Raw genomic sequence first — 24,837 nt, forward strand, 5'->3', positions numbered from 1 at the left:
TACCAGATGATTAATTCTGCCTCGTGGACTGGAAAGCCTTTCTTTGTCTTAGTGCTATACTCTAGCAGAATTTGAGTACATTTAAAATCTTCCTCTAAAATGTAAATGGTTGTACAAAGATACTATAACCCCCATACTGGCACTCAAAATTGTATGTGGCCTCTATTTTTGAGCACGCCAAACAATGTTTTAAATTGTCCAGCTCTGGGTATTACATCCCTAATCCCAGAAGTTCCATCTATTAGGCTATTATTTATTTGTCACAATGGGGAGAAGGAGTTGACATACTGTACTTATATTCCTGTCTTAGAACCTAAAGCATACTGTACTCACTTTTGGCTCAAACCAGCACATTTCTGAAAATATGTAAACTCTGAGTATAGTATATGAAAGAAAGGCTTTTGGAATCAAAGGAAGATGAGGTGACAGAAAGCAAATGTATTACAAAATAAGAAACATTGTGTGAAGTTTTAGAATGCTTTAATATCAAATTACTCCCAGCTACAGGTAAATGGAATATCTGCTTACAAACTTTTATCAGATTTGCAGGGTTCGTAACAATATGACTTAATACATGCTAACCTTTTAAAAATAAAGTTTTATATTGATACATATAGTTCAGTGAAACATTAATGTGTTTGAAAAAGTTGTAAAGAAAACTTTCTGAAGTTTTCAGCCTCTGTCTTTGTGTGCTCTTGCCCAAATAAGTAAGGTTCTAAAATTTTTGTTTAGAAAATGCTTTTCATTTCCAAACAGCCCTTTGGGATGGACTGGAATGTAATCTTGGATGATTGACAAGGATTCAACAAAACATAAGCATAAGTATTTGGCAAAGCATTAATCTCCCATACAAATGTAATGTGCATATAAAGGAAATAATTTTTTATGAATTTACAATGTGTTATGAAAAGCTAGTGGCTTGAGGTCTCGAGCATAACTGCAAACAGGGTGCAGAAAAGAAAACAAGAGAATATGGCACTTTAAAGATTTGTTGTCAATATTAAAGATTGATTGTAATAATGTTTTTGTTGTGTTCACTACAACAGCCATTCTTCTGGGAAATGATGTGAAAGCTTCATGGACTGCATATGCCCACACTTAGAGAAATGTAAAGGGAACATATTGATTTGTCCTTTCCTGATTCCCATCCCATTTTACATAAATTGAGACTGATCTGTAATTCCCCACCCCCACTCCAATTTGGGTATACAATAAAGTTCAAAACTGAATGATCTCTGTAGAGGACAGACTACTGTATTTATGATATTTGTGTACAAGAATGGAGTTTATGTGTACATACATTAGTATATGCTGCCTTTGAAAATGGGAATAAAAACAATAAGAACTATGAAAGCAAGGCACTGTGGCAAGAAAAAGCAAAGGCTGGTTGCCACATTTCTGTCTGAAGGGACTACAACAGGGCATGCTTTCTATGGATTAGTCATATGAACCCAATTACTTCTAAGAATCATACAAAATATCCAGGTAAAGTGAATGTTTGACCTTTGGGCCTTAAAGGAAAGATAACAGATTCAGTAAATTATATGGCCTGATGAAGCAACATAGATTGGTATAGGAGAAAGCAAACACTGTTTTGCCCTGTTTAAAAAAAAAATGATACTCAAAACTTCATTCTATATTAATTGGCCTGCCAAAATTATTTTACCGGTACCTACAATAAACTGCATCCATACTGAACACAGAACGAATTTTTAAAATATTTGCTTATTGAATAATCCATACTGGTAGGCTATCAAATCTGGGCTGCAGAAATCCAGAGTATTACTAGATGTCAGAAATAAAAAGAGAATACTTAATCCTTTGCTGTTATCGAGTGGTTACCTGGATTTCTGCAGCCCAGAAATGGTACTTCTACATAATGGTTGGGTTTGCTCATCACCTTAAACCAAAAACAGAACCACAAGATGGCTTATGTGTGAATCCTGCCATAGTCTACACTTTTAGAAGTGTATTCATTGTGAATTAACCTGAAAGTTAATAAAGAATTAAATTCAGCCAACTAGTGAAAAAAGTATCTGATGCTTAGAATGATCTCCATTCCCTGGAAAGTGTCTTGCTCTTCTTTGTTTTTAAACAGTGAAATATGATTTGTAGCTTCTTTTTTTTTAGCAGCAATTAAGCTGCCTTTGGCTGATCAAGCTGGGATTTGGTTAATCCTGACCAGGAGGAAATCCCGAATTTAAAGACTAGACAGGGAAGTGAAAAAAAAAATATCGGAAGATAACAATGGGAAGAAACCACATCTATACTGCTGCCAAGAAGTTTGTACAGTACGTATTCACCAGAAGCTGAGCTCAGGTCTGAGGAATCTTTACGTTTTCATCATCCCTGTTTGTGGCTTAGGCAATAAAGGCGAATCTATGCTTTCAACAGAATGAGAGAGAGAAAAGACCCGAAGTGGCAGATTGGAAATCCCACTTCAGCCTGCAAAGAAGCCATACCGGAACCCCTTCCCTCTCGTTAATGAGAAAACTATGAGCGCAGGGGGGGAAATTCTAATCCAAGTATCTTCCTGATCTGCTAGGTTCCTGCATGCAGGAAGCTTATTGTTGTTTCCCCCGCTGCCATTTCAAAAGCGTTCGCTTACTACCAACGGTTGGAAATAGCACGATTTAATTTAACACTTCATAACAGAAGTCCATTGCATGTGCCAATCCACCCATGTCACCTGGATTCACGATTTGTACCATCCAGGTTAAAAAGGCATTGCACTCCAGGTCCAAGCTTGACAGTGAGCCGGGGGTTGGGCACCAATGCAATGGATCTCAGTTGCACAGACGAAGTGCGCCCCTAGGTCCTGCGCCCCTTTACGACCCCTTTCCACCCTGAACCCAATCGAGCTTAGAAACTTAAGGCGGGCTCTGCCGACCACGCACTTTCGGTCAGGGATTGGCTGAGGAGGGAAGGGGGCGCGGCAGGGCGAATGACGGTTGGCGGGGAGGGCGGGACTATTCAGGGTGACACGTCGGACGGCGGCGCCAGCGCCAGCGGCGACTCTTCCAAGAGAAGCGGGAGTGACGTTTCCGCGGTGCTTCTCCCGTTCGGCGAGCACAGGCGAAGGACTGACCCCCACTTCTTCTCTAGGGCCGGCATGGAACGGCTGGACCAATAGGCGCTGCTTCCTCAAGGTTCCAGAATTGGGCCGGGCCCACCTCCTCCGTTACTTAGCTGCAGCTGCCCCTCCCTCTGTTCTGGACCTCACGCCGGTACCAGGTTCCGTCCCCGCCTCGTGGGAATGGTCCCTTGCTGCCTTGATCCCCAGGAGTGCTGTGCGGGTTGAAGAGCCCCCTTGGGATCTTCCTGGGCAGGACCCTGGTTCTCCACCCCGGAATCCCCACACCTTCAGAGTGCGCTTCTTCGGTGCTTGCTGTGCTTCCCCTTTTGTCCCTTTAATTTAGCCCCCTCCGTTCTGGGCCAAGCTCTTGTCCCCTCGGCCGGTGCCATGCGCTTCTCTTCACTTCTGTCGCTCCTGCGTCCTGTGGGGCCTGTGGTGGTTGGGGTGTCTCTAGGTTTCACGCTTAGCCTGCTCAGTGTAACCTGGGTGGAGGAGCCGTGTGGGCCCGGCCGTGGCAGCCTACGTGATGGGGGCCTGGAGCAGCATCAGCGTCAAGGAGGGCAGGGCAATGCTGCCCGCAAACCGAATTCTGTCTCTGGGGGGCTAGGCACAGAGCCCGAACAGAGCTGGGAGCCCCGCGTTCTGCCCTACAAGCCTCTGAACCCAGGGAAGGCAGCCAAAAAAACCATCAGGTACCTATGGGGAAGGGGAACTGGAGAGGTTGGGGAAGATGGGTCTAGGACACAAACTCTTTTCCAAAGGGGATTGGGTTTCCTTCTTGGTGTAACCTCTGCCACCATTCCCGTTGGGCATCGGATTACATAGAGTCTTACGAACAACCTGTGGCCTTTTGTAAATGCTGATGCAGATCAGCAACTAGGTTAGGCCTGTTTGTGGGTCTGTTTAGTTCTTGGCCTACTGGCATCAATATTTAGGCAACAGGATTGCCTTCATACGAAAGCAGTCTTCTGAACTGCATCACAACAGCCCCACAAAGTATGAGGCTAAGAAATAAAAGTTTGAGGACCAGTTTGCAGGTCTCACTAAAACCACATTGCTTAGGGATTTATCTTCTGATTTTAATATATTGGAAACCACTTTGGAAAATCTTAGCTTTGAAGTATGGCAAACTAAGTTTTAAAATAAATAAATATGCATGTGCTTTTGTGTACCCATTGGCTCCATTTGGAAGTAGGTGTGGCTAACATGTTGGTTAACCAAGCTTCATATAACTTGCAAATCTAGGAGGAGCCAAAAATTAAGCAGTTATCAATCTGAAAATAAAGGCCTAATCTTGGGGGGGGGGGTGTTGTGTCTGCAAAACCAGAATTCCAGAGTCATAAGTGATATTAAACATGGTTTACAAAACCACAGGTGACTTATTGGCTACACAGCTCATGGGCAGAGCCAGTATGTCCTTATGCTAACCTTAGTATAATGTGAAACTGGAGGTGCTCAATCTCTTTCTGCCTATATAGAAAGTAGTTGCATTTGTGTTTCCCAGGTCTCATGGCCCACACCAAACTGCCTCATTAGGTAACATAAATGCATCCAGAAAACAAACAGTATTTTGTTTTTATTTGCAGTATTTATGCATGTTTTTTTCTGACAACTAGGGCCTTCAGGATAGTGTGCAGTCACAATTTTAGGAAAACAGGAAAAGAATAAAATAAAGACAAAACCAAAATATTTGTTAGAGGTGAACCATAACTATCAGAACTGTGAAAGTCCTGAGGAGGGGGAGAAAGGAGAGCCAGCGTGGTCTAGTGGTTAAGGCTCCAGACTAGAAAGCAGGAGACGGTGAGTTCTAGTCCCGCCTTAGGCATGAAAGTCGGCTGGGTGACTTTGGGCCAGTCTCTCTCTCTCAGCCCAACTCACCTCACAGGGTGGTTGTGGGGAAAATAGGAGGAGGAAGGAGTATTAGGTATGTTCACCACCTTGGGTTATTTATAAAAAAAATATTAAAGGCAGGATTTAAAAAAATCTTTAAAAAAGTTCTGCCAAAAAAAGACCCTAAAACCCAGTACAGGCTTGGAGGCAGCTTGGCTTATTCTAGAAGAGAGTTCTACAACTGAGTTGCTGCTACAGAAAAGGTCCCATCTCACAGATCTGCTGACCTGCTCCCCCTTGAAGTGGGATATGCCACTGAGCCTCAGTGGAAGACTCTAATTTATGGGAAGGCTAATATGGGAGGAAGTTTTGGGCTCAAGTGGTTACAAATTTATAAGTCAAAATCAGCAAACAGGATTGAGAATTTAATTCCTGTCAATAGTGGACATAATATATAACCAGCATGACTGATCATTGATAACCTTTTCCTCCATGAATGTGGCTGAGACTTTTTTAAAGCCATCCAAAGGGGTGGTCATCTTACATCTTGGGCTAGTGAATTCCATAGCTTAATTAATCAGCTCTTGAAGGAGCGGTGCGCTTCACAAATTAGCTGCAGCTTCCTGGGCCACTGTAATAGCAGTTGAAGGTAACTCCTACTCTTAAAGGATCTTTGGAATTAGAAGGGTCTAGGAGAAGGATTTAAACCTTGTTTTTTAAACAGTGCCCAAGATGGGAGGAAGAGTGGGGTGCGGGCAGCATGATACTGCAGAGCTGCTACATGTGGTTTTCTATGGTTTTGTTTTTGTTTTTGCAGAATTGTTTTCTGGTAGTGGGGCTTGAGCTCGATGGACCTCTGCACCTGATCTCCCACAGGAAAGCTTGGGGCTGCACTCCCGCTATTCAGGAAGTCCTTCTGTGCAAATAGTTTCCTTTAGAAGGAGGTGGGCTAGAATGAGGAGGAGTGCTGTTGGCAGCTGTTCCCACAAACCAAGCAGCGTGGCTGTGGCTTATTCTGAGCAGGCTGGATGAGAGGGCTGAGTCACACAACTGTTTGGGGCTCCTTCAAAGTATTTTCAGACAGTGGGGTTTTTTTAGATAAATGCAAGGGCGGACAGAAAGTAGATCAGGATCTGCTGTTAGGTTTCTGGGGGATTTGCAGGGGATCAGGACAAGTTTCTGATTCATTGTTTCCATTACCAGCAATGAAGTGCTACTGTACCTAGTCCTAAATTATGTGGCAGAAAAGAAGTGCAAAGGGGGAAGAAGTCATCTGAAGTGGTCTTTCCCCCCCTCTTTATTGATAAAAGGGCTGAACCATTTTTAGTGCTGATATCCAGAACAAATGCTGGGGTGAAGAGTCTCCCTAACCAGCTCTTCAGTAGTTGAGTGATTTGTGGGATTAGTAAAAAAGAAGCAGATTTAAGTCTGAAGTCTGCCCATCTTTGGAACAATGAATGTAGAAATAACATATCTCAGGATTCTGCACATTTTAAAAATAATTCAGAAGAAGTGTTTTGGACTTTGTACAAGCACAGCAGTGTCCTGCTATTTATTAAAACATGCAAGCCCCCCCTGAAGATGCAGGTGTTTTAAACATCACCTTAAAAATGTGCTGCTTTAATTATTCCATTGATTAGGACAGCCACATCTTTTCTGCAAATTCATGCAGAAGTTTGAACTGCTTTAACATGTAGCCAAGAGGTACTCTGCTTGTGAAAGGTCTGAAGCATTTTTCCAAATCATTTTTAAATCATGCACAGCTCTAATAAATAAACATTCACATTTGAACTTCAAGTGAATACATTGTCTAGTTATTTCAACTAGATACTATTAATATCCTGCATATTGCAGATTAGTTTCCCTTACTGTTAGTTCACCCCCATATTGCAGATGGGAGGAATTGGAATTAAGAGACAGTGGCTGGCTAAATCTACTAGTTCATAACAGAGGCAAAATTCAAATCAAGTGCTTCGTGATTTGCATTTAGGTCTCTTAAATACTGTATAGTTTATTTAATTCAGGTCTGTTCTCTTGCAGGGACTCTGCATTCCTAAGACTGCTATCTTAAATACTCTGAAAAAAAGATGGGATAAGAATCTTTTCAGTTCTCAAAAGGAATACTCTATTTTGTTACTGAGAAAATAAATTTCTCCCAATGCAACTTCTATTATATTACAAGTGGTCTAGTTCCCCCCCCCCCCCCCCGGCAAAGTGTGTCAAATGTTACAGTTACAGCTATAAAGTATAGGAGTGCTCATACATCTATTTTGTGGCAAGGTATAGAGAGGGAAACCATGTATACGAACAAAATTCCTCTTGTGGACCCCTAGCCATTCCTTGTGTCTGGGGAATTTACTGCTTATTGAGCATGGATTGCTTTCCTACTATTGGCTTAAAGAATAAACCAACAAAACTCCTTTTGTGCAGTGCTGCTCACTTCCATCCGTCGTACCTTAACTGCATATCTTTCTTAGAAATAACTAATGGGGGCTAAAATGAGACCTTGAGGCACAGTTTTCATCAGTTTCTGGTCTGTGGCTTCTGGCCCAAATGGGATAAAACCATTACAGAAGCACCTTTTCTGCACTTATATACTGTCTGGTCCTGCTTTATCATGTTGTGCTACCATTAACAGTTAATTTGCAGTGAGACAGAAAAGTTGGATTTGTGTGCGTGTGCTTTCCCAAAGCCTTAGACCCTCCTAAAATGGCTGGGCCTCCCCATTTTTATGTCCACACACACATACAAGCACTGATTTCTGGTCTTTCCCAGTAATGTACATAATGCTGTCACGTTTCTGAAAAGCCTCCCTGGTTCTTTGCTCCTGCATTCGCATCTCTCTATGTCTGTCAGATGATGAAGACGGGAAGTGTGTGTGTGTGTGTGTGTGTGTGTGTGTGTGTGGACTGGAGAATGTGTGTATTTAAGCTTTCCCTGGCTGATGGTAAATTGCTTGGCCCGTTCAATAATTAAAAATCTATCCAATCTTCTTTGGCAAAAAGAGAGCAAATTACACTAGGAGTCTGATGATTCTGCATCCAGAAGAGCACAATCTGTGACCCCTTGCTTAATTTCATTTGGCCTTTATCCTATTTTAGGCAGTTCTCTGCAAGTGTGACCTCTGGGAAGAATGATTGTTTCTCTGCAGGATGGGGAGAAAACAAATGCATGAAGATGGAATCCTCTCCACATCTGACTTTGCCTTTCCCTTTCTGCTAGCATGCTGCTCCAAAGAGATTGTGGCACAGCAAATACAGCCATTATATAAAACCAACATAAAAATTGTTTCCCCAGCCTTGCATTAGTCCAAATTCCAGGACAGGGAATAAGGATGATATAATGAAATTGGATATGTAGTTGGGTGTTCTCCAGATGGTTTGGACTACTGCGATTTACTATACTACTTGGTTGTTGAGAGCCAATGACCAAAAATTGATGGGCATGAGTTTGTTTATCCCTGAGATCCTAGGCATCCTAGGATGCAAGCAGTGGGTACCTGGATGCACCTTGCTCATTGCCCTACAATTGCTACTTGTGTAAAATGAGTTGCTATTGTCCCCAGCAGAATAGCTGAGTAGCAGAGGAGGTGGCATATGTTTTGTAAATTCAGGAGGGAAAAAGCCAAGCTGATGTGCCGCTGGTCACCTAGACATTCCTAAGCTGCCTGCATCCATAGCAGCAGGAGTGTGGGTGTGCTGCACATCTTACTAAGATAGACAGAAGGCAAAACTAAAAGTAGCCTTGCTGTCACCAGATGGGGCTATGCAATCATTTTGGATACTCAGTACTCAGGGTAGCATTTTGCATATGGATGCATTGAGGCATATATTCCTCTACTGATCTCTCCACTGCTTTTTTTTTGGTCCTTCCTCTCATTTGAGGACAACATGAGGATGCTAGCAGAAAATGTGATGGAAAGAAGGGGCGCAGCGATTCCCCAACCCTCAGTAATTACCTGGGCATCACTGAAAGTAAAGAGACTTACGTAACTGAGCTGAGAGTTGGAAGAAGGATGTTTTCCTTTTCCCTAGATGGTATATTCAGGCTTATTGCCTTTTATCTCTTGGTTGGGTTGCTCTGGCTTGTTCTCAGCACCAGTGGGTGTACCATCTTATCTTATCTGAGCTTGCTTTGGGGAGGTTGAGGTCATTCTGTTTGGCTTGTGGTCAGCTGGATCCTGAAACCTCAGTGCAGCATCCCCTGCACATAATTGGCGCTCAGACCAAGGCTTGGTAACTATCTTAAGGATGCATCCAAAGACTTCAACATCTGTGCAGCCTGGACAATCCTTGTTAGTTTTGCAGGGATCCCTGTTAACTGTGTGTAGCAGCCAGAGAAGGGGTTGATGCTGAGATCACCTTAGTGTAGAGATTTCCACATTGTGGTGGGCAACATGTTTTTCTTTGGCTAAGGTGATGATTCAAAAGATCAGGAGCAGTGAACTTTCCCAGGGAAAGGCAGACACCTCCTAGGATTACAGAAATGAAAATTGGGTGGATAGGTGCATGAACGAGAATACTGCAGCTGGAGGAAGCCAAGAGATTTGCTAATGCCACAGTTGCATGTTCTTTTTTTTTCTTAATTGTTGATCAGTTTATTACTTCCTTTCAGTAAAGTATCAGTTCCTCTAATTATGGAGACATCTGCTCTTCCAAGAGTGTTACAGAGATTCTGTGTATTTAGTAGACACTGGTGGTTAATTCTACCAATTGCTGGTTTGGAAGGCCACATGACCTTCCCGGAATTTGTCTATCTTTCTAATTCATTCTTCTCCCTTTATGCTATATTCAGTTGGCACTTTATTTCTCTCTCCCCAGTGTGAACAGGCTTCTTTATTTCTTACTTTCCAGCAGTGAGAAACTTTCTCACTCCTCATCTTTGTTCCTTTTTACCATGTGTGTAAGGATAAATAACATCTTAATATTTAGGACCATGCCCTCTGCTGCATTGCCTTTCTCTTCTGAGGGCCCCAAATTCAATTTCTGTGTGCTGGCTGAGATCAGCAGTAGGGGTCCTGAGAGGAGAGATTGAATGAGTTGTGTTTCCACAGGAGAGAGCAATGAACAGGAAGTGGAGGCTTTGAATGAGTCTACTGTGAATGAGGTTAGAGATGGGAGTGGCTGGACAGCAAGGACATCCTGCTGCATTTGAATTAGAAAACTTGGAAGCTAATTGTAGAGAAAGGCCATCTGTCTTCCAACACTGTAATGTTAATAGGGAGCCAGGTAAATGCTTCTCCCCATCCTTTGCCTGATCCAATTCCTGTGCATTTCCTCTTACTATGAGGATAGGGAAAGCTGTTATGGGAAATCAGATCCCCTGGAGCAGAGCAAACAAGAGTTCTACATCCATGTAAGACATATGTAAGATAAGCATCAACCTTCAGGTTTGTGTAATTAAACTCTTGACAGGTTGCTCTGCCTTTTGATATTTTAAGAACTCAAAATTAAGAAGACAAACCAGCATGGTTTTTAAACCAAAGAAATCACAGTAAACATTTACCAGAACCAAGAGCAGTCTGCTTTTGTGAAATGAGAAACTAAATCATAAACAGAACTGATTGCAGATTTTTTTGTTTTGGTGCTCGAGTAAATGAACTCTTAGCAAGTACTGATGAGCTCATTAATAGTGAATAATGAGAGACGCATAGGCATATAAGAAGCTTCTTTTAACTCTATGAAGGATGGTGTTAGACTAGTAAGATTACCTCTCTGACCTAAGATTAGCTCTCTGAAGAAAAACTCTCTAGGATTTGAGAATATATAACTTTGATTTATTTTAATATTGGCTTGATTTATATAACATACTGTTTTTGTCTACTTTTATATTCCTACCATGTATTCTGAATAGATAAAACGAATTAACATTTCTATCTTTTCCTTTCATTTACTGATCCTTCAAAATGCAGCATAAGGTAGGCTTTTCCTAATATGGAGGCTTTGTTTTGGGGATTTATTACCTTGTACTCAGCAAATTTTGAGTTGCCAGTCTCAAATATGTTTGGGAAAGATAGACATTCCCTGGGAAAAGACACACCCAGACTCAAAGCCATTGTTCACCAGAGAAAAAGAGGCTTGCCAATGCAGCCATGAGATTATGATGGGGGGCCCAGATTCCCTGGGCACTGAATTCTAATTTTAACACCTTCCCTTCCTCTTCCTCTCATGCCCTTTGTGCTGCTCTTGTTATTTTCAGCTGAACTGGAGATTATGATTACCTCTTTCCAGGAGGCTGATCTGGAAGTTGCAGCTACTGGCCTAGGAAGGAAAGAGTTCAGTACTAAAGCAGATTGGATCAGGATGCCTACTCTCTGGCATTTGGTTTATTTCTTTGGTTTGAGATTCTGACTTATGCTTGTGTATAGTCACAACACACCAGAATCACCTGACACAATAATCATTTACTCCAACATCTGACAGAAGGCAACTTCTGCCAAGCATTGTCCTTCAAGGAAGTCCCTGACTTCCCTTGCCAACAACTTTCTCCTTCAGAGAGTGGAGGAAGAAAAGAGGATCAACTGTCCCTACTTGATATTAATCAATAGAGAAGACTTAGCTGAGGAAGTGGAAGTAACAGGTATATTGGAGGACAGTGACTGTAAGGTTGGAGTTCCTGATTTTAAGAGAAATAAAAACTGAGAGCAGTCAAACACATATCTTTAGAGGTGGATTTTAATAAATAGAGTAATAATAAGGATCCTGTGGGAAGAGAGACAAATAGGAAAAAGAACTCAAGATGGGTGGGAATTCATGAGAACATGACATTACAATACAGTGATTAGCAGTCCCTTATTATAAAGGACAGTCCTTTATTTCAGAAAGGTGTTCTTTAGATTAATTTAAGTATTTATTTTCTTGGTTTTGCTCTTGAATTTTTCTTTGTAAAGCAAAGCTATAAACATGAACCTCTTTCAGACTTGCCCCTTTTTCAGGTTTGTCCTTTATATTTTCCAAGACAATATGGTCACTGTACCTTAGAAGCACAATTGCAAACTGTTCCAGTTAAGATAAAAAATGAAGGACATTGAAAAAAGCCAATGGAGCTGTACAAAAAGCTTAATGAAAATCTGAAAACAAAAAGGAGGACATATAGGAAATAGAATGAAAGCCAATTCACAGAGGAAGAATATAGACAAGTTGAACTGTGTTAGGAAAGTGAATGCCCAGAGTAAAGGATGCTAAGAATAACCACAAAAAAAAAAAAAAAAGGGCTTGTATAGTTAGGCAAAATGCTACGGATATTCAAGAAATGGTAGAACTACTCACCTCCTATTTTAATAAAATCTTCTCCAACAGAAACAGAGTGTTCTATCGTGAAATTGTGAAGAGGCTGGACAAAGCTTCAGATTGATAGAAAATGGCCAGGCAATACTGCTTGATTTTGAATGAGTTTAAATCTTCAGGACCTGGTAAACTACTTCCAAGGGTACTAAAGGAGGTATGGTCAAACCCTTTTATAGGGTCCTTGAGAAAACCTAGAGAATTGGTAAAGTGCCGATGGCTGGAAATGTGGTCCCTGACTTCAAAAAGGGGAAAAGAAAAATCCAGCAAACTATAGATAGCTAGTCTGACATTGATACCTGGGAAGGTTCTAGAGCAGATTATAAAGAGTTTGACCTATAAAGGCCTTGAAAATAATGCAGTAGTTACCAGAAGTCAGCATGGATTGATCAAGAATAAATGTTGCCAGTTTAATCTCATTTTTTGATTGGTAACTTTCTTAACTGAATGTGGGTATATTGTGCACATAATGCATTGTGTCTTCAAAGCATTTGACAAAATCCATCCTGACATCTGATTACACATGGACACATAGCTAGTTCAAAAATAGGTCTGAGTGCTTATTAGTAGTTTCTTGTCAGATATCAAACGGAGTGCTGCAAGGTTCAGCCCTGGCTTCTGCATTCTTCCATATTTCTGTTAATGAGTTGGATGAAGAGGTTGGAAGGAATGATGATCAGACTTGCAAATAACACACAGAGACAGCCAATATCCTAGAAGTCAGAAATAAAATTTAAAATGATCTTAATTACAGTAGCTGGAGAAATGGACTCAAAGTAATATAATTCATTTTAACAGAAACAAATGCAAGGTGCATCATCAAAGGAACAAAAGTGCACGGGGATGGGATGGGAAATACATGATGGGGCTGCAAAAGAAGATGAACTAAGATCTAATGTTCAAGTTATCAGAAATAATTGTACCACTCTGTTCTGCATTAGTTAGATCCACCTTAAACACAATGTTCAGTTCTGTGTGGACTTTAAAATGGACTCAGGCAAAGAGATAGAGAACAAAGGTGATCAGGGGGCTGGAAATTAAGACCTATGAAAAGAGATTAAAGGCACTGGGTATCTTTAGCCTTGAGAAAACATCAAATACCTGAATGACGGGAAGGTCAGAACTTGTTCTCTCTTATTCCATAGAATAATAGATCTAAAGTGCAGGAAGGCAGATTCCAATTGAAGTTGAAAAACAGCTGCCTTATCATAAGAGCAGTTAGACCAATTAGCTAGGGCATTGGTAGGCTTCCTTTTACTTAAAGTACTTATGTTCAAGTAGAAGCTGGACAGCCATCTTTCTGGGATGCTCTGTTTTGGATTACTGCACTGAGAAGGACTTGATGGCCTAAGTGGCTGGTTTCAACTTTATGATTCTAAACTACATGGCGCTCCACAAAGTCATTTGTTTGGTTATAGAAATAGAATGTAGGCATTATAGTGGCATTACTGTTATGCCTGATACTTCATTTTGGATGGAACCTGCTTCCAAAACTTGAAAATGGAATCAGATCTCCTTAATGGAAAGAATTCTATGGAAAAGTAAATCTCAAGGAAAGTTGAGAGTTTTCCTAGATGAGAAATGAGTAAAAAACCTTGAGGGCAGTAAAATTACTCTCTGGTATGTTCTGAGGTTTCCCTAGCTTTTTTTTTTCTTTGTGCTCTCATTGCCAGAATTATAGTTGGATCTGGTGGCCATGATCTGCTTGTTCCAGATTGTGCATGAGATTCAGAATTGTTTACATAAGTAAGTACGCTCTGAGCCTATTTACTCTTGGCTATTTGTGTCATTTCCCAAAGTCTGAGCAGGGCTAAAGAGTTGACATTCTTCTACCAACTTGCATTTGACTCTCCAGGATATTATTAGTCCTGCCCAGACAAATAGTCCTGCCCCCCCATTGATGCACTCCAGACTCTGACCTATTATGGTGATCACCTTGTTTGTGGGTTTCCAGAAGAGGCCCCTCTGAAGGAACAGCATCTCATTTTAATATTGCATACTTTGCAACACATTAAAAGTCTTTTTGTTCTTTACCTAGCTCTTGATGGCTCAGCTGGTTGGAAGTGCATACTGTACCTCTTTGTAGGGAGCATAACCTTTTCCAAGGCACAGCATTCTGAAACATCGCTACAAATACAGCGATATTTAGTATTTTTGCAAGTATAATACAGTGCTCTGTGAACCAAGTGGGATTTTAGCTTTTGTAAATGCCCAAATGCCAGAGATACTTATTCATATCTCTATCTGTATCTGTATCTATGTTTATATCTGTGGCACCTTTAAATCAGTGTTGACTCCTGGCATTGCCTGGAGCAGTCCCTACAGTTTTCTTGGCAGCATTTTTGTAAGTGGTTTGCCCTTGCCTTCTTCCTAGGGCTGAGAGAGAATGACTGGCCCAAGGTCACCCAGCTGGCTTTGTGCCTAAGATGGGACTAGAACGCACAGTCTTCTGGTTTCTAGCCTGGTGTCTTTAACCACTACCCCAAACTGGCTCTTTATTTATGGAATATACAACATTATTAATGATGAAGCAACAGTAATGTACGTGGTGCTTTACAGAGTAGGATAGCCAAAAGGTATGAAGCCCCTCCCCATCTGGGGGTGTAACTTCCAGATCAGAAATGTGATGATGGGAAGAGAAAGGAGGTAGAGTGTAGGAGAGGTAATGATAACAAAGGATATCTGGGAACAAGTGTACTCTGGTAATGTATGCAGTAACAAGATTACATATGTCTAGTGACCACTGATAGTTGAGGAGAAATTAAATGAGGGAGCATGGAACAGGGAGTGGCTGATTAAACGGAGAAGTGAATAGGAGCAGGTCATGTTACATCAGTTTACTGCAGATTGTACGTATTTGCTTATATATAAGGTAATGATGTGGAAACTGCTTGTTTATGGTTTAGACACAGGTGGCTGTGATCTTTATATAAATACAGAAATCTCATTAGTTTTTCCCACCCAGTGGTCATCTCTTGCACCTTCCTTGGCTGGGTGAAGACCAACATGATTTTCCTCAACCATGTGGAGTCTGTATTTTCACAGGCATGTATATATGCTACAACTGTATCAGACTGCACCATAAAGAAGCAGATTCCACCATAAGCAGATTCTTATGTACATGAGCAAACGGGGTTGAAGACAGTGGACTTTATGGGAAAACTGGGTTTGAGGTCTCCAAATATGTCCATTGTTGGTGCGGAACTTCCACTCGGTGGTACCTATTCTTCAAAAAGTCCCGAAGCTGATTAGTAAAGTAAGCAAAACATTTTGTGGTTTAAGCATCTCAACCCCCAAATGATCTTGCTGGTAAGATAGGAACAGGCTATTTGGCATTGGATGTCTTCTTATACTGTTGGGACAAAAGGTTTTAGGGCTGGGACATTTTGATAATGAAACCATTTGCACACCTCTAGAGATTGGCCAGTCGCTATGAGAGGCAGGGCTGAGATGCCCTTCCCTTGATCGGAGGGGTGTGATTTGCTGGAGAAGGAAGGACTTAACTGTCTTCTTTTTTTTCCTTTTTTCTGCATGCCCTCCCTATTCCTGAAGAACCCGATACATCAGCACAGAGTTGGGTATGCGGCAGCGTCTCTTTGTGGGTGTGCTGACCTCCAAGAACACGTTGAACTCACTGGCAGTGGCAGTGAATCGCACGCTAGGCCACCGGCTGGAGCGCCTGATCTACTTCACAGGCACCCGGGGGCGCAAGGTACCCCACGGCATGACGGTGGTGACTCATGGAGATGAGAGGTCCATCTGGAACATGTACCAGACTGTCAAATACGTGATAGACCATTACCTGTCTGACTTTGATTGGGTGTTCCTGGTGCAGGATGATACTTACGTCGAGGCCCATCGGGTGAACCGCTTGGCCTCGCACCTCAGCATCGACACTCTGCTCTACATGGGCCGACCAGAGGAGTTCATTGGCGGGGACACTCAGGGACACTACTGCTATGGTGGCTTTGGTTACCTACTTTCTCGAGCTTTGCTCCTGCGTTTGCAGCCTCACTTGGAAAGCTGCCGGAATGATATCTTGAGTGCACGCCCCGATGAGTGGCTGGGCCGCTGCATCATTGACTATACGGGAGTGGACTGTGTGGTGGAGCAGGAGGTGAGGCTTTCTTCCCCCTGATGTGGCTGTGTCCCGTTTCCTCCTCCTCTGAAGATGGCTTCGCTTGTACAATATTTTCACAGTCACAACTTTTGAGAAATGGAAAAGGGGGGAAACCCTTTGCTCTTATCACATGGAGGGTTCAAGGAAGGGAGCTATGATATGTGTGGCATGCAATTATCAGACATCTCCTGTTCAAGCTCTTATCCTAAAGCCTCATTGGGCTTTCAGAATCAAAGAGACAAGTGGTTTTATTTTTTATTTTTTGTAAAGTCTCTGAATCATTGTGATACAGGAGATGCTTTTGGGTGGAACATGTTTCCTGTTGGGCTCTTCTCACTGAGGGAATGTTACTTAGCTGTTGTTTTTGTAGCTTTTAACTACTATTTTAGTACTGGCAAAGCTTTTCTTTTTGGGTAAAAGGGAAGCAACGTTCTACTGCTCTGTCTCTCATTGTAAGGAGCCCTTGAGACTTAAAGTAATTAGTACATTTGCCCTCGCCCTTCAAGCGAGAGCTGAAGTAAGAAAACAAACTTTTAAAACTGTTCAGTTCCATCCCATCTCCATACCAAGGAGTCCAGTCCAATAGCAGCAAGAGCAGGGTGACTTGAAGAGTGGTGAAACAAGCAAAAAGCAAACAATAAAAATAATTTGCCCAATTGATGTTTTCATTCAGAGAAGACAGATCAGGAGTGACTTGAGAGAATGGTATGCTGTGAAAGATGTTGGTCATACCTGCCCTCCAATTGAAAACTGAACATCTTCTTCAGCAGTCTTTTATTTTGCTAGTAAACCAGAGAGAGGTGCTGGTTAGCTTCTGGGTATATTTGCTGGAAAGGCTGAATTTCCAGACTGATATGCTTCTCTCCCTCTCCTCTGTCAGGGCTTACGCTACCATTACTTTGAGCTTGGGAAGAACACAGATCCTGAGAAGGAGAGTGATCCCCAATTCAATGCTGCATTCACTGTTCATCCAGTGCTGGACCCTCTCCAGATGTATCGGCTGCACAGACACTTTGCTCGTGTAGAGCTGGAGCACACTTACCAAGAGATCCAGCAGCTACAGGTAAGGTGGGCAAACTACAAGATTCTAGGCCTATGAGTGGTTGATCCAAGGGTCCCTTGACTCTGTTGACACATGCCTGCTGTCATTGTGATGCCACATTAATTTATCAGGAAAATCAGACACATTGGGCAATACCAATAAACCTGGGTAGCTTCCAAACGTGTGGACTTCAGCTCCTGGAATTGCTCACCCAGTGTGGCCATTTTGGGGAATTCTGGGAATTGGAATTCAACATGTCTGAGGAATTGGGAAGAATTGTAATAGAAGCTATTCCTCCTCTCGTGTCTGTTAAGATAGAAGTAGACCAGTTGTTGACCCTTAGCCAAATCTCAGGTTCATTTTGTTTCTTTTAGTAAGAAGGGAAAAGAGAACAGAAGGTGTTGGGATATGGCAAAAAGAAAGAGAGAAAGTTTGTCCCACCCAGCTCTGGCTCTGGCCCTGGCCCTGACCGTTGTTGGCTTAGGCTCTCCTGGCACAGCCCTGATTGATTATCTCAAGGGAATGTGGTCAGAAAAATGGTTTCTTCCCTCTGTTCCTCAGCTACTGAAAATATCTCTTCTCTAAGGTGGACAATGTCAGTCTCTTTTATTCTTCTGGACCCAAAAGAACGTTGGAAATAAATGATTTCATGGGGCTATTCGTATGTCCGATAGCAGACAGGTAGTCCGCGATTAATGATGACAATTGGGACCAGAATTGCCATGCTAAGGGACATGGTCGTAAAGCATGATATCATGTGACTGCCCCACTTAGTGATGGCAATTCTGGCACCCCTAGTTGCTGCTGTTAAGCGAATACATGCAGGCTGTTAAGTGAGGAAATCATGTGGTAGCTATTTGCAACCTCCTGCTGGCTTCCCCATTGATTTTCTTGTCGGAAGCCAGCAAAGGAGGTCATGAATGGCGATCACGTAACTGCGGGGATGCTGCAATGGGTGGAACTTCAAGGACCTGTTGTAAGTATCACTTGTTCAGCACCATTGCAAGTTTGAATGGTTGCTGAACAAGTGGTCATTTAGCAAGGACCATCTGTAATTCTCTGAAAACTAAACAAAAGAGGACCAGATTTGGCAGGCTAAAGAAATACTAAGTTTGAAAATGAACTGAGTCAGGCTAGGGAGAAAGGAAATACAGAAAAAAATCCCTCAGTGGTTCCCTGTGGGAGAGGCAATTGGGCTGCCCCTCATACTGTTGCCTACTGTTCTGGTCTAAGCTTCCTTCCCTCCTGTTTACCCGATCCAGAGTGAAGCTGCTATGAAGGGGGTGGAAAGAATTCCAGAAGCCACACTCTACAGCAATGTTTCTCAACCGTGGCAACTTCAAGATGTGTGGACTTCAACTCTCAGAATTCCCCAGCCAGCATGCTGGCTGGGGAATTCTGGGAGTTGAAATTCACACATCTTGAAGTTGCCAAGGTTGAGAAACACTGCTCTACAGGCTTATTCTTTCTAAATGGAAAATTTGACTTCTATATTTACCTGTCCTACTTCTTAGTCTTCCTTACCCCATGCCACATTCTCAGCTCATTAAGCAGTACAGCTAACAAATTATTTTAGTCTTGAGTGGCATGTGGGTGGACTGATCTCTGTGTTCACCACAGCTCTGAGCCCTGAATGGTTGCTTTTCCCCTGCAAATTGGCTAGATTAGAGAAAGGGTCAAATCTTGAAGGAAAATATGGGGCTTATTTGTTTGCTTACAGGCGTCATCTTTCCTCTTCCCACCATTCTTCTCTGAAAAACCCTTTTCTTCCTTCTCTGCAAAACTCTTCTTCCTCCCCTGCAAATCCTTTCCTTTCCTTCCTTTCCTTCCATTCCAACTACATTTATTATACTAAATGTGTGTATATATTTTGAAGAAAAAGTTATTATTGTGCACTTGCAGGGATAAATGAGTATGCCAGAGAAGGCTTGACGTTCCCCCCTCTGTCCCCATTATGGACCATAGTGGATCAACAACCTTGGTTCTCTGATGGACCAGCGACTTGCATGGTTTTCAGTTGGTGTTGGCTTTTGAAAGTTTAGATGTACTTGCTGACATCTCACTAAGGGACATGGTGGTCCTTACTACTTCTTTTAAAAATGTGGGAATTAAAACAAAAATAGCCTAGGTGAAACAAGGATATTTCCCATAGTTATTTGTCCCACTGAATCTTACTGTGCAGTTTCCTTACTAGAAATTAGGCAACGAAAGAATGCAGAAGTTGGCTTGCTTCAGGAAAGGTGCCAGATGAGTCCAGACAGGAGTCTGCTGTTGCTAATTTCACTGCTGGGCCTAGCGCTGGCTACCAGAATTAATCTTGACTCATAGTCTGCAACTGTGAATTCTAGAAGCAAAGAAATTTTTGGTGTGACTGATGCCTTCATAACTCTGCTATTAATCTTTTAGTTTATGTAGAAAACCAGCAGAATATGAAGACATGAAAACATGCTTGCAAAATACGGGACCAAGACATCTTCAGTTGTAATACATCATGTTTCATTTAATAGGATTATACTAATGTTTATCACTATTATAGGTTGTCTTTCTTTCTATTGCTGTGAATTAATATAGGAGTCTACTGCCTTGGGTTATAATAGATCTTTAAGTGATTTATCTCTATCATGTCTCCACTAGCTTCATAAACTGTTTCATATAAATTATGTGCAATCTTTTGAGTAATAAAAATGAAAATACATTTTAAAGTAACTGTACAAAAATAGAAAAAGAGGAAGAAAGAAAGCATATCCTTTTAAGGAAGCTGTTTTCAATGGGGAATGGAAAGCGAACATGTTGCTTGAATGAATTAACCCTTTGAAGGCCCCTTGGGAAGGAAGCATGGCTGGTATTCAGTTGCCACTAAGATAAGGTATAATTGCTGACCATTGGTTGGTATCTGAGTAAATAAACTACAAGGTGAGACTATTTAAGTCTAAATAGACATATAGATTTAATTTATTGTGGTATGCTCCTAACTAAATGAATCTGCTATATTTAATAATTAGAATATATTAATTGGGCAGCTAACAAAAATCCAAATGCTATGATCTTTCCCTTGATTGTGAGAAATGATTTCCAAAGGGTAATAAATGCTACCATTGTAAACTCCAGCTCCCTCTAGTAAATGTCATGCTAATCTCACTCCTGCTTGTTATAGATATAAGCCATGGGTTATTCTTCTCCTGGTTTAGACGTGGATCTCTTTCTAACTACTTTGCAAGGGGGAGGGGAGGGGAGGTTGAAGGAACACTGGATTAAAGGATCTTGAAGTTTGGGTGCTAATGCTGCATCCACTTTGTTCAGGGAGTTTTTATGTCTAGACCAACTATTTGACAGGAATATACCCCCAGAGGATTGTATAATAATACAAGTAAGTACATTGTGCAAGCTTTGATTGCAGAGCTGAGCCCCGGGCCAGATTAGATTGGAATTATTTTTGAGGAATCACTATTTTGAGACGTGCACGCAATCAGAATAAATATTCAGTAACTAATGTGGCATAAATTAAATGCAGTATACCATAAAAAATAGACAGTGGTGTTTTAGTGCCATGGAATTGCAGACCTGTGAAAGGAGACTCGGCTGTAAGGCTCGCTTGCTCAGAAATCAAAGCCTCCAACATTGCCCACACTGTAGGAGGTGGCTGAAGGCTTCTGCAGACTTTGATGGAAGTTTGGTACTGAAGGTTCTACTTAGAAGGTTGGGTCATTTGGACCTGATGGAGGTTAGATGATTTCTGGTCCATATTAAGTAGTTTCTTTTTGTGCCCAGTTGATACAAAATTGAGTTTATGCATTTGTCGTCAAGAGAGAGTTGGATATCCAAATCTGACACAAAACTGTTTTGAGCATTGCTCTTGGCAGTATGTATCATGTGCCACAGATTTTCCCTTTCCATACTCAGAGTAGTCTGTGCTGTAAAAGCAGAGAGATGGGACACTGCCAGGAAAATAATAGCTCATGGAAGCAGAATTAAGTAAAGCAATGATTGGGGCACAGAAAGTGGAAAGAAATTGACCTGTTCTCAAGTTTTGTCATTGGGCATTTAAATGATGTATGTTGATCCAGGAAGCATATAGCCATAAAGGTAACATTGCTGTGATTAAGCTTTGGGAGAGTTGCGCACATTGGACATGTTAAGAATGGAACTACAGCTTGCAGAAACATAATCTGGATCACATTTTCAGTCAAGCAGCAAATGTGCTGATATAGACATGTGCTTAGAATACAAAAGTCCCAGGCTCAGTCAAGAAATTTCCAGATGGGATGGAAAAGATGCCTCTCTAAAGTTCTGGAGGACTCTTGCTATTCACTGTAAATAGGACTGAGCTAGAAAGACTGATTTGGTTTAAGATAACTTTATATATTCTTACGGCAGGGTCTCTCTAAATGGCCTCGTTTTAGCCTCCAGAATAGTGATCTCCATATGTGCAGGTCCATTTGGAGATAGATACGCACATTATTTACTGTCTTTGGAGATAGATACGCATATTATTTACTGTATATATGATTAAGGAACAGCTACTGTGAATGATGTGGCCAATTTCCACCCAAATACAAATACGCTTTTACTTCATGGGGAAAAGTATTGGATAGGTGTGATCCCCAGAATCGGGCTCTAACTGTGGACATGCTGCCACCAGGTGGCAGAACAGCATAAGGCTACACACCCAGCTATTCTCCGATCCTTCTCTCCTTCTGTTAAGTAGAGAAATTCAGTGGTGTGTGTGGGGAGGGGATTGCTGGGAGTGCCTTTGGGTCTGGGAAATTTGAATTGGAGTCAGTGTGTGGCCTGGGTACAAGATTTCGTCTGTCAGCCTTCTTCCCCCCTCTTTATGTTGCAGCAACAGTTTTTGGGAAGGGAGTTAGCCCCCAAATCAGCTAAGGGTTAGATCTGCTACTAATCGTAGGGAGACTGTGATGGGGACTTGCATGGATATATCTGAGTCTAACTCTTAGGGCCCTTTTGGGGTTCAGCCAAGCAAATGTTCCTGAGTCTACCTTGATTTTCTTACCTTGTTTTTGCAGCTGGAGATCCAGAATACCAGCAGCCTTTCTGCCGATGGGGACCTGAGTAGCACATGGCCTGTTGGCATTCCTCCCCCTTTCCAGCCAAAGACCCGTTTTGAGGTGCTTCGCTGGGATTATTTCACTGAAGAGGCAGCTTTTGCCTGTGTGGATGGGGCCCCCAAGTGTGAGCTCCAAGGTGCAGATGCAGCTGATGTAGCAGATGTGGTTGCTGCAGCAGTGGAAGAGCTGAACCGCCGATACCAGCCAGTGCTACACGTGCACAAGCAGCAACTGCTGAATGGCTACCGTCGTTTTGACCCTACCCGGGGCATGGAGTACACGTTGGATCTGCAGTTGGAGGTGGTGACCCAGAAGGGACATAGCCGTTCCTTGGTCAAACGCGTGCATCTGTTGCGCCCTCTTAGTGAGGTAGAGATCATCCCCATGCCCTATGTAACAGAGGCTAGCCGTGTCAATGTCATCTTGCCCCTGACAGCCTCAGAAAAAGACTATGCTGCTCATTTCCTTGAAGTCTACGCTGCAGCGGCCTTTGAGAATTCTGAGAATGCCGTGTTGACCTTCCTCTTCATCTATGATCCTTTTGAAGCTCAGAAGGTGGCTCAGAATGATGTTTTTGGGGCCGTGAAAGCACACATCACAGAATATGAGCGGCGCCACCCTCAGGTGAAGATTCCTTGGATTAGTGTCAAGACAGATGTGCCCTCCCAGATTAAGGTGATGGACATCATCTCAAAGAAGCATCCAGTAGATACACTCTTCTTTGTGGCCGGGGTGAGCACTGAAGTCACCACTGAGTTCCTCAACCGATGCCGCATGAACACCATCAACAGCTGGCAGGTCTTTTTCCCCATCCATTTTCAGGGCTACAACCCGACAATTGCTTTCCACAACCAGCCACCCCCACTTTCTGGTTTAGACCTGGTGCGTGATGCTGGTCATTTTGACCGTGATGCTTTCAATGAAGCTTGCTTTTACAATGCTGACTACATGGCGGCACGCACCCGGATGGCAGCTGATGCCCAGGACAACGAAGACCTCCTGGAGACCATGGACATATATGACCTTTTTGTCAAATATTCCAATCTGCATGTCTTCCGTGCAGTTGAGCCTGCCCTCCTGCAGCCCTTCAGGCCCCATATCTGCAATCCCCGGCTGAGCGAGGAGCAGTATCACCGCTGCGTGCAGAGCAGCTTGGAGGGCCTTGGCTCCCGTTCCCAACTGGCCATGGTGCTCTTTGAGCAGGAGCAGGGCAATAGTACATGAGGCCGAGCTCTCCCCTGCCTCTCAGCACATCCACTCCCCTACCTTCACTTCCTGAAATGGCAGAGGAGAGCTGAATGTGACTGCTTACGCTCTGAACCTCGGGTGTCCTTCTAGATGGCTTTACTGGTGGCACTAAGGACAGGGGAAGAGAACGGAAGTGGGTGGTGTCTGTTCCCACCCCAGGGCTGTCTTGCTCTGTTTGTCTAGCAGAAGCTCACCCTCTCTTCCAGGCCATGAGGGCTGGCAAGCATGATGGCTCAGGGCTCCAGTTCCTGCCTGGTGGCTGCCAGGACAGCTAGAAGAAGGGTTTTCAGAAGCATCAGCAAAGGTGGGGCGTGTTGATGTGGAGGAGGCTGGGTGACTGGTTTGTGGGACAGCTGGGAAGCAGTGTTAGCCAGCCCCTCAGGATTGCCCCGTTTGGGGAGGAATTAAGCCAACCCTCTGGACTTTGGTTTGCGGTTGCTCATTGTGTGGCTGGGAGGGCTGAGGGGTTCCTGTTGTATTTTATTTGTCCTGTGACACTCTTCATGGCAACCATGACTCGGGCTGCTTTAGCCGCTGCTTAGGATCAAAGGGGAAAGGGAATGATTGCAGCTCTTGCAAGGGGAGCCCAGCTGCCCCTTCGGTCAGGCTGGCTCTGGCTCTGAGGGGACAAGCCCCATTTCTGCCCTTGCCTGCTGCCATTTTTGCTGCCTGCTGGGCTGCAGTTATCTTGCTATCTTGCATCCTGGTGCCCTTGCCCAGAACTCAGAGGGGCATGTGTTGGTCAGCCTGGCATCAGGACTGGGAGCTGGCAAGCCCAGAATGGAGGGAGGAGATAGAACTTGGCTCTCCGGTGGGATTATATTTAACGTGACTTCAGTGATTAAAAGAAAAACTTGCATTTTAATAAACTGGAGTGAAACGCAAGGTGTGTGTTGATGATTTTTCTGGTTATGGCTGCGTATATGGTAGAAAGAGATTGTGGAGCAGATGGGAGCTATTTATACAATGGAACTTTGGGGAAATCAGTGTGTGTTCCCTAAAGCTGGAGAAGAGCAGCTGGATCTTTTAAATGAAAGAGCACAAAAAGAACAGCTGTGGAATTAGGCATCTTAGGTTTTATGTCTAAAAGTATGGAAAAACAGCTAAAACTAACTGCTGCTTATAAACTGCAGCCACCCTTTGGTTATGCTGCTCTGATTTTATAGAATATT

At 42.8% G+C, this 24,837-nt stretch overlaps 1 protein-coding gene across 1 annotated transcript; it reads left to right on the forward strand.

Moving 5' to 3' along the window:
* The first annotated feature begins 2,978 nt into the window (after positions 1 to 2,978).
* On the forward strand, positions 2,979 to 24,550 carry CHPF (chondroitin polymerizing factor). Its single transcript, XM_007435704.4, has 4 exons — positions 2,979 to 3,768; positions 15,742 to 16,306; positions 17,190 to 17,372; positions 22,376 to 24,550. The coding sequence occupies exons 1-4, from the start codon at positions 3,464 to 3,466 to the stop codon at positions 23,639 to 23,641; spliced, it is 2,319 nt and encodes a 772-aa protein (XP_007435766.1). The 5' UTR covers positions 2,979 to 3,463; the 3' UTR covers positions 23,642 to 24,550.
* The last annotated feature ends 287 nt before the right edge of the window (positions 24,551 to 24,837 follow it).

Source organism: Python bivittatus, unplaced genomic scaffold, assembly GCF_059951505.1.
Source record: "Python bivittatus isolate LINGU-HERP-01145 unplaced genomic scaffold, Pbiv_v1 ctg000480_np1212, whole genome shotgun sequence".
Classification (NCBI taxonomy): domain Eukaryota; kingdom Metazoa; phylum Chordata; class Lepidosauria; order Squamata; family Pythonidae; genus Python; species Python bivittatus.